The sequence below is a fragment of the Desmodus rotundus genome, chromosome 2 (genome assembly GCF_022682495.2).
Source record: "Desmodus rotundus isolate HL8 chromosome 2, HLdesRot8A.1, whole genome shotgun sequence".
NCBI classification, from domain to species: domain Eukaryota; kingdom Metazoa; phylum Chordata; class Mammalia; order Chiroptera; family Phyllostomidae; genus Desmodus; species Desmodus rotundus.
Window position 1 is genome coordinate 57,461,214 of NC_071388.1, and position 9,918 is coordinate 57,471,131.

Here is a 9,918-nt window from a genome sequence, read left to right on the forward strand (position 1 = left end):
ACCAAAGATAATATATGAATTTTGTTTTGATTCTGATTTGAAAAAAATGAACTATAAAAATCCATTTTAAACATCAAGAAAACTGAGTATGGATTAGTTATTAGATATAATAAAAATTATTAATTTTGTAAGTATAAAGTGATAGGTTCTTTATTATAAAAGGACAAATGAAAAAGAAAGGGATTGAGCAAATGTGCAAAAAACTTGTTAACTACTGAATCTGAATCATAGGTATATGGAGTTTATTGTATTATTTTACTTGTATGCACGTTTAAAATATTTCAAAATCAATTTAAAATAAAACTAGAAGTATATCATCCAGATAATACAGAGACAGTCTAGACAACCATAACAAAGACAACTACTGACCAGAGAAAGTCACACATTCTCTCTCTGTCTCTTTCACACTCACACACACGCACACACACACTGCAAAGAATGGAGATAAAGATACATACAGGAAGAAAAACTGGGAGACAGAGTCTTACTACAAAAGGAATGATGGGCCTAATAATAGGCGATTCCTTTAGCTAGTCAGTAAGAGTTGATCTTCCAAAATTAAAAATATTAAAGTGTAGAAATGTGCTGAGGGGCAGAAGGGGAGAAAGCAATGTACTGACTTAGAAGTCATTTGGCACAGTATCTGTATTTTTTGGGCAAATCATTTAACCTCTTGAACTACAGTTCTTCAGTTATAGAAAGGGGATAACAGATGCCCTATGTACCTGAGAGTCACTGTAGCAATCAAATGAGACCATATAGGAAAAGTGTTTTGCCTATCATAAGTATGATATAAATGTAAAAGAATATTAGTCGTTAGATATTTATCTCTTGCCCGGATATATTTCATTACTTAAAGTAAAAAAAAAAAACCTAAATGCACATATCACCTTCTAATTCTTATTTTCTAGGTTAATACCATAAATACATCATATGGTAACTCAAAATCTAATGTTATACTCACAACTCCTGTGTAATAGCGTAGTCCAACTACATGACCTCTCAAAGTTCCAAATAAAACTGAATCTAGTTCTTCATCGCTAGTTAGGAAATCATCTGGAGGGATGATATCATGGAATTCAAAACGAGGAAAGAAAGTTGGATATGAGAGGCGTGGAAAATTTCCATGGACTCCTCCATACTGAACGGTCTGCAAATACTTCCAAACAGGATCTCTAAAAAAATTAATAAAAAGGAAAGAAAATTTAGGCAAGTATATCTCAAAAACCATACCGTATTTAGAGGCCAATTGTTTTCTCACACTTTATTTCAACCAATCAAATCTGACGTGGCAACTGCTATGTAAGATTAAGAGGGTGTTTACTCTAGTTAAAGTAGAATTGGAGTGAGTAGGGGAGGTTTTGAGGAACACTATTCCATAATGCCTCTTCCGCCCACAGAGTATTCAAGATGAACCCCCACCCCACAACTCCGCCCTGGGCTGGTGTGGCTCAGTGGACTGAGTGCTGGCCTGCGAACCATAGGGTCACTGGTTTAATTCCCAGTCAGGAACAGGCTTGGGTTGCACACAGGTTCCCCCAGTGGGGGGGCCGCAAGAGGAACGACACATTGATGTTCCTCTTCCCCTCCCCTTCCCTTCTAAAAATAAATACATAGAATCATTTTTAAATTTTATTTAAAAAATCAAAACCCCAAAAAGCATTCAAAAATCTCTCTTCTAGTGACCATCTACTTAAACTGAAAAGTGATATTTGTAACTTTAATTATATCCCAAAATTTCAATGGAGATTGAGCTAGAAGAGACTTGCAAATATAGAACTATTATTACTTTTATATGTGAAGTTTTATCTTTACCGATAATGCATCCAGCATCCATTACTTTAATTCGTTCCAAACAGAACCCTTATTTTATTCAGGTATCCCAACGATGGTATCAAGGGAGATTGACCTAAAGCCTCCCACTCCCGTTGGTTTAAGGGTATTCTCAATCCCTTTACGTTTAACTATTTCAGGAAGGCTCGAGTAAACCAATTTGGAAACTGAAAAAAAAGGCAAGTCCGCCGGGGGGCTTCCAGAACGATCTATTCTCCTACGAACAAATAGGTATCTCGCTTGCGCGTTTCCCGTGTAGGTTGCACATTCCTCTTTTGGCTTCTCGGCAAATACAGTATTTGCACGTCTCTGCTTGCACAGAAACTGTGCGCTACTTAGGGTCAAGGACTGTCTTACTTGGCCTTTTATTCCGAGCACAATGCCTAATGCACAGTATCTACTGGCTGTTTTGCTGATAAAGCACAGGTCGCGATCCCGGCTAAGGACTATAGCTTTGAGCCCCAGGCCCTTCCGACAGCACTTGACAGAGATTTGTCCAAGGCCCGGGCAATAGACTGCCTGAGGAGCCTCCCCTCGCCAACCAAGAGTATACATTTATTTCTACCACGGATATAGGAGCCACCAGCAAAACGAGTATATGCTGCAGAAATCGCACGGGAAAAGCGAAAGGAACGCGCGGAAGGTCAGGTTCATTTGGGGACACCCCCCAGGCCGTTATCCCCCTGCGCCACACCCCTTCCACCCCGTTCACCTCTTGAACATCCAGGACATAGCTCTAGGTGGGTGTCGAGGGTAAGGCTAGGGCCCCCGGGATCGTTCTCGAGCCGCCTGTATACGCCTCCTTCCAGGGCCTGCAGCTGAGAATCTGGTAGCACTTTCAGAGCGCCAGAGGAAGAACGCACTACCACCAGATAAGACGCCGCGCCTGTAATTAGACGTCGACGCCGTCTCCTCCTAGCAACAATTTGAGAAACCGCTGACGCTTGGGACTGGCACCGGAACGCCCAATCACAAACCAATCATGAACCAATCAGCGTATCATGAACCAATCAGCGTACGGAAGGGAGGGCAACTCCGCCCCTCTCAGAGATTCAAAGGCTATGGGCGGGGTTGCAGCTGAGGGGGTGGTTTCATCCGGGTTCTTCCCCGCCCCTAAGGCGGAGGCGCGGGAAAGACACTCACCCTTACCAACCTCGAGTGTTGTGCTCCCTCTTTCTGTGTGATTCTCTACCTTAAAGGGGGAAAACAACTCTCCTTTCGACTGTTTTACCCAAAGCCCTAAGCTTTAGCCCCATTCTTCAGGCCCCGCCTCATCCTGCCTCTAATTTTCTCCCATCTAATGTTACCAGTAATAGGGTCTTCCACTGAATAAACTCCGCGATATACCAGCGGCACAGTGACCAGCGAGATAATTTCTTTTCCTGCAGTTAACCCCGTGTATATGCCTTCAAAATACTAATTTTAAACACCGCGGGCTACTCTATGAGACACACTGCGTTCGGAAGAGCTTCACTGGAATTTGGACTTTTGGAGTTCCCCCCCATCTCTTTTTTTAAAGGAAAATTTTCATTTCTAGCAGAGGAAAGCCATAAAATGCGTTGACAGCACAACCGACTTGGTGATCGCTGAAAGTGGCGGGCGCAGCTTCCCCTCAAGCTCGAAGCTGCCCCGGCTGGGCGGGAGGAAGCTTGTTTTCCTCGGGAAACTTGGGGGGACACTCCAGGACGCGCTCCGGCCGGCCTGCGAGAGCGTGAGACTCAGAACTGCGGGCTTTGGCTGGGTTGGCGGGGCTGGTCTCGGAGCCTCGGTGGCCCCGATTCAGCAGGCCTTTCACCCGGTGCAGCGGCAGCGCGAGGGGTGGCAGCTGGTGGCGGCGTTGCTCTGCACTAGGGCAGGGGGTTAACTGTCGAGAGCTGCAGGATCAAAAAGGAAATGTATTTACGAATGTGATCACTATTGACACGTGCCCTTCACGGAGTGATGATCCATTTTACACTTCCCTCAGCACGGTATGAGAGGTGGTCTAGGAAACGGTTTTTCAAGAGACATTTGTCCATTATCTTAAACCATCGTGATCTGTAAACATGAACCACCAACAGAATGAGGAATGACATTTGCAGCAATTTATTATTTCATTTCATCAAACAGAAGGAAGATGAAGACAGTGACATTTCAAATTATTTTAATTATTTTACTTTCCTCTAGAAGTACTATGAGGTAAATGGCAATATAGTTCAATTTCTGATGTGCCTGATTCCGTGTAAGTTTTTGAAAAATATGCCAGAAAATACCCATATTGAGAATGTTTTTGTGTAAAATTAGTGAGGAAGCCATGCTCGTTAGACTGCAAGATAAAATTCCAAATGTGAAATTACAGGACCTGAGACCTCTGTGTAATGACTGTCCTGTCATAAAAGAATCCAGATTGAATGATGTAAATTTTTTCTATTTAAAGTCAAATTTTTGTCCATCTCATCACTATTTTACATCTCAGATCTAGCTGTTAAACTTAAACACTCTTTTTCACTGAATCATTCTTTTTTATTTTAAAATGAAGTGCCGTTTGTACTAGCTTGATTAAAATGTTAAGCAGAACTATCACACTAGATAATGTATTTTTAAAAATGAACATTCGTGACTGAAAAGAACAATGGGAACTAGAGAGTGACACGTGTGTGGGACTGGTGTGTAAGGAGGAAAGTGGCACCAAGAGGACCTGAGGGAGATAATGGCCAGACTACGTACAAATGCATGGTCTATGGCAGTGTTTGTATTTCATTTTAAATGCAATAGAAAGCCATCGAATCTTTTAAGCAGGAGAACGACAATCTGAATTAAGCTTTTAACAAGTCAGTCTGACAGCTCTGTGGAGAACGGATTATAGGGGAGAAGAACAAAAGCAGAAAGACTGTTTATTAGGTCATTAGCTAATGAGTTGATAATTAGGCAACAATTGTGTCCAGGTAAGAGATGCCGGTGGGCTGGAATGGGGAGGTGATGGACTAACAGAACCAAGGGGGTTTACTGATGGATTTCTGTGTGGGTGCTGACGGTGGGGAAGGAGTAAAATATTCTTCCAGCCACCCGCCTGCCAGTCCCAAACACTCTTTCTCATCATCTCCCATTGCACGCAAATTAATCATGTCACTTCTCTGTTTGACTCTGTGAACATGAAATCAAAGAATGGTATGTATGCCTTTTAATAATCTGTCCCCTAGCTCCCATTCCTGCCACTTCCCAACCCACCCTGCCTATTACGGCCTTCACTAACTCCTCCAAAAATTATGACTATTTTCATATGTAACCATAAGGCCATTTTCACACCCAACAAAATTAAATCAATTGTTGGTGTCTTCTAATAACTAGATCATAATCAAATGTTCACAGTTGTCTCAAAAAAATGTTCTTTTATACTTAGTTAACAAAATAGAATTTTCAAGCCCTTAGCAAAAAATGCAAACAAAACAAAAAGGCAAAAATGTTTAAGAATCTGAATTTCCAAAAGTCTGCCTTCAATACCAAAAAACCTCCCAGTTTATGTCATAACGAATAGATTCTGGAAGAATATATGCTGTAAGAGCTTGTCTGTTTCCTTCATTCCAAAGGAGGTAGAGACAAAGCTAAATGAAGGAGGAGAATTTTCACAGAGTAAATCTCTCAGGTGGGTCTTTGGGAAAGGGCCAGGAATGCCAAAGCTTTGAGCCAAGAGCCACACAGGAGGGACGATAGCCTAGCAAAGTTTCTGGAGATCCCATAAAAAAGGAAGCTGTGCCTTGTTTGCCATAGAGTTGCCTCAAAATTCTGCAAATCTTACATAGAGAGCTTCGGAGACCAGAAATGTGCCAGGGCAGAAAAGGAGTAAAGGCTACTGAGGTGGCTCTGTTAAGGGATCCAAGGGTAGCCTTTCAATCTTAAGAAAGTTCCCAGTGGGTCTCCAGCACTATGAAGGCTAGAGGCTTTCAGTAGTTCACGGTTCTAGTGAGGAGAAGCAAGGACTGTTGCCTCAAAGATGAACTGAAGCCCCCTAAAGGGTAAGGAAAAGGAGACAATTTGAAACCTGAATTTAATTAACTTTAAATCTTAAAAAGGACTAAAGTACCTGAAAGTGGCTATATCGTTCCTCCCATTAGGCAAACTGAAGGTTTAAAACAAATTAAGTTCGATAAATATAAAGTCCTATCTTTGCAAACAGAATCACGGAAATTAATACATGCTGTACATCACATACATCTCAGTAACTCAGACTAGATATTTATAGCAGATACCTCTAGCTGGCTGAATTAGGAATTTTCATTCTCTTCTTTTTGCTTGTACGTATGAAAATGTTATCTATATTGAACATATCATAATTTTTGCTAAAAGAAAATAATAAAATACATAACTTGTTGTAAAGAAAGTATGACGTTTTTCACCTTTGTTCTTAATTAACTTTAGACTTCAGAAAAGTTGCAAAAGTTCCTTCATTTCTTACCTCATTCATTTTAACACCATAATCACAGTGCAATCATCAAAATCAGGCAATCGACATTGGTATAACATTTCAGAACCATTTTTAAAAATAATCAAAGAAGACGAGGCAAAGGAAATGACAATAAAATAAAAAATAAAATCACAGAAAATAAAATCTTTTGTGACTTAGTTATTTACAATTGAATTTTCTTACACTTAATCAGGACCCCTACTTATTCAAGAGCAGATTCCTGGGTACAGCCACAACTGACAGGGCAGAGGAAGTAATGTAAAATAAATGCCAGATAAAATTCTTCTTTAATATAATGACTAGTAAGTGCCTGGTTTGACACAAGCAATCAATAAATCCTCTTATTATCACTCTTATTATTGTTGTAGTAAGGTTATTATCTAATGAGTCCTCTAGCACTTAACAAGGAGTATAGCTGACTGAAACATTTCCTGGTGATCACCAGCAGGGTTAGTCCTACATTCCAGAATAACACTGTATCCAAAGCCAGTCATTTCCCTAGGTACATGTCCTTGAAACAGACTGAACTGTTTCATCAAGAACCATGAGACACTTGGAGCCCAGCTCCCACTCCAAGAAATCTGTGGTGTTCCAGATTACACAGGCCTTTCCCAGGAGATAATCGTTTCCTCCTGCTTCAGGACTTGGCACACTCAGTGCTCCTATGTGGCAGAAGAAGGGAGTTGCTGAAGCCTCAGGACTGCCTGGGATCTGGCCCCTCCTTTGCTCCCTGCCCAGGATATTTTCCCAGCTTCCGGCAAGTGCCACTCTGGGCCATGGAATTATTTAGGGCTCTTGACATGACCATGGCCAAAGTTCTTTTTATTTTAATAAATATGCAAGGATTGGTAAATATTTTTCTGCCTCCCATATGGCTAGAAAAGTAAAAAGTCAAGGCTTTAACTCTAAATGCACTTGTGATATTATCAAAAATACTTTTTTCATGTGGGAAACTGTACTGTATTAGCAAATCAGTTTTTAGTCACTATCACAATTCACCAAACTAACACATTCTACAACTATACCTATGCTAACCCTAAAACTAAGGTTTAACGTGCCATTTCAAATAGTCCTTTAGAAAGTTAAAAAGACTACAAAACCATGAAACATATTTCTCAAATTTGAAGAAAAAAGCTTTCAAATAGAGTTTTAGAGGAAATTTATCTCTTGGTCTAATAGAATTAAAAATATCAAAAAACTCAAGTTCATAAACAGATGGTAGTTTGGGGGTCAGAATATATTAATAACCTGTTTAAATTGTTAATTTTGTAATATTTAAAAATAAAATTCTCATTTCCCAAATATTTTTTGGTGAAGTGTTGGGTCTAAGAGAAGTAAGGTAAAACATACTCCCAGATGAACTCTAAAGCATTGATGACCTAGGTTAACACATTAAAGTCAACAAAGCTAGTTGTAAATATTCAGAAAATTGAGCTTGTTGGGAAACATCATTAGTGGGCTACATTATAAATTTGTGAAAAAGAAAAATAATTCAAAGGATAAGACATATATTTTTACTCATAAATTTAATATTTATTTTTAATTATTTTTAACAGGTTTAATTTGTTTTTCTGATATAAAATTATGGGGTGGCTGCAGCTGGAGCCTGGGTCCTCTGCACAGAAACCCCGGCGTGGGTCTTTACAAGATGGTCAGTGAGTTCCTGACAGGGAGACTTGGTGAACACAGTCTCTTCCCAGAGGTCAGGGATGCGACCTGTAGGTCTTGAAGATGGCATCAAAGGTGACCTTGGCAAAGTTGCCCAGGGTGGCAGTGCAGCCCCTGGCCGACATGTAATGGTCATCGATACTGGCCATCAGCAGCATCTTCTTGGGCACAGGGGCTGAGACCATGTCAGTGCCCCTGGGGGCGGGGATGAGGCACACCAGCACAGAGCCACAGTGGCCAGTCACCTTTGCAAGGGATGGTGTGGGTCTTGCCGACCTTGTACCCCCAGGAGCCTCACACAGAGGGATAATAAAGAGCTTGGCCAGGATGACTGGTCCCATGGATGGCAATGGCTACTTCCTTTGAGCAATTAACTCCCAGATCAACATGTCCATTGTAGTCCCCAATGGTAACAAATGCCTTGAACTGGGTCCTCTGCCCAACACGTGTCTGCTTTTGCATGGGCATAATCTTCAAAACCTCATCCTTAAGAAATGCCCCCAAGAAAGTCATTGATCTCAGATTCCTTGATGGTCAGGGAGAAGACATAGATCTCCTCCAGGGAGTTGATCTTCATTTCCTTGACCAGGAGGCCCAGCTTGGTGATGGAGACCCACTCCTTGTCCTTAGCCTTGTCTCCACAAACTTTGCCTGGCCCCGGTCTTGACCTCAACCTTGCCCACGACCTCAGCCCTGAATACCGATGCCAAATCCTCCATGGAATCCACTGCGGCCTCCTGTTCCAGAGACTCTGGGGACCCATGGGCCCTCCCACAGCACTGGCATCACCTGCCTTTTGGTATTTCTTCAGAAAAGAAGCCAATATAACTTATTTATTTATTTTTAGAGAGAAGGAAAGGAAGGGAGAAAGAGAGGGAAAGAAACATCTACGTGAGAGAGAAACATCATCAGTTGCCTTTTGTATGTACTCTGACTGGGGACTGAACCCGCAACTCAGGCATGTGCCCTCAATGGAATTGAACCAGCAACCTCTTGCTTTGGGGAATGATGCCCAACCAACTAAGCCACACTAGTCAGAGCAGAAGCTAATATTTTTTAAAAAGATAAGGAACACAGCTGCCTGGTTTTCTAAGACAGACTCATTCAGATTCTTCTGGTAAGAGATAAATCACCATATATTTGTTTAACAATTACTATTTATATAAAAGAAAATTGGATTTAGGAAAGATGCAGCAATAACTGGCATATATATTTAAAATTTTTTTACTAAGTTCCAAAGAGAATCATTCTCAACTTTTTCTCAAGGGCACCTTTGTTATTGAAAGAGTGTCTAAGACTCAATTAACTTATTCAGGTTTTTAACCAAGTTTCTAATTAGTTTTAATAAACTTGAAATATTATGTCTTGAAAATAACGTTTAAAAGCTTTGTTAAACCACCCTGTCCCGTGTGAGTCAGTTGGTTAGGCATCGTCCCACAAAGCGAAGTGTCACCAGTTTCATTCCCTGTCAGGGCACATGCCTCGGGTGCCGGTTTGGTCCCTGGTCAGGGCACATGTGAGAGGCAATGGATCAATGGCTCTCTTTCACATGGGTATTTCTCCCCCCCTCTCTCTCTCCCTTCCTTCTCTCTAAAAATAAATAAATAAAATCTTTTAAAAAATCATTATTAAACCAATACATCATAATTGAAGGAAAATGTTTAACTTTTTATAAGGAAAGTAGATGAATGAATATTATTACCTTTGCCAGGGGATCCTGGCCTCAGGTTGGAATTACAGAGGTGTATGTGCCAAACATTGTATATACGCATACAAACAAAAATGACTAGCATGTGGCCATTAAGTACATATAAAAGATGAGTAATACATGGTCTTTCAATATAAAAAAAGGAAATAATGCATGTTTTGCATGGTTCATGCAGCAGTAAGGTATGCAAAAGGATAATAATCACTAAACTGCAAGGGACATTAACAGAGTGGGCAATGGAGATAAAAATATTGTGTTCTGGGAACTA

General features: G+C 40.8%; 1 protein-coding gene and 1 pseudogene across 4 annotated transcripts in view; both read right to left on the reverse strand.

Moving 5' to 3' along the window:
• The window catches only part of HLTF (helicase like transcription factor), a 64,149-nt gene extending 61,399 nt beyond the window's left edge, over window positions 1-2,750 (reverse strand). For all 4 annotated transcript variants that reach the window (XM_024556311.4, XM_053918242.2, XM_024556310.4 and 1 more), the window contains exons 1-2: window positions 2,546-2,750; window positions 965-1,175 (exon numbers count right to left, since the gene is read on the reverse strand). In XM_024556311.4, coding sequence (XP_024412079.1) covers window positions 965-1,175; window positions 2,546-2,565 — 231 coding nt within the window. In that variant the 5' untranslated portion in view covers window positions 2,566-2,750. The remainder of the gene's footprint in view (window positions 1-964; window positions 1,176-2,545) is intronic.
• A 5,106-nt stretch (window positions 2,751-7,856) lies between these two features.
• LOC112300930 (small ribosomal subunit protein uS5 pseudogene) lies at window positions 7,857-8,674 on the reverse strand (annotated as a pseudogene).
• Between the last annotated feature and the right edge of the window lie 1,244 nt (window positions 8,675-9,918).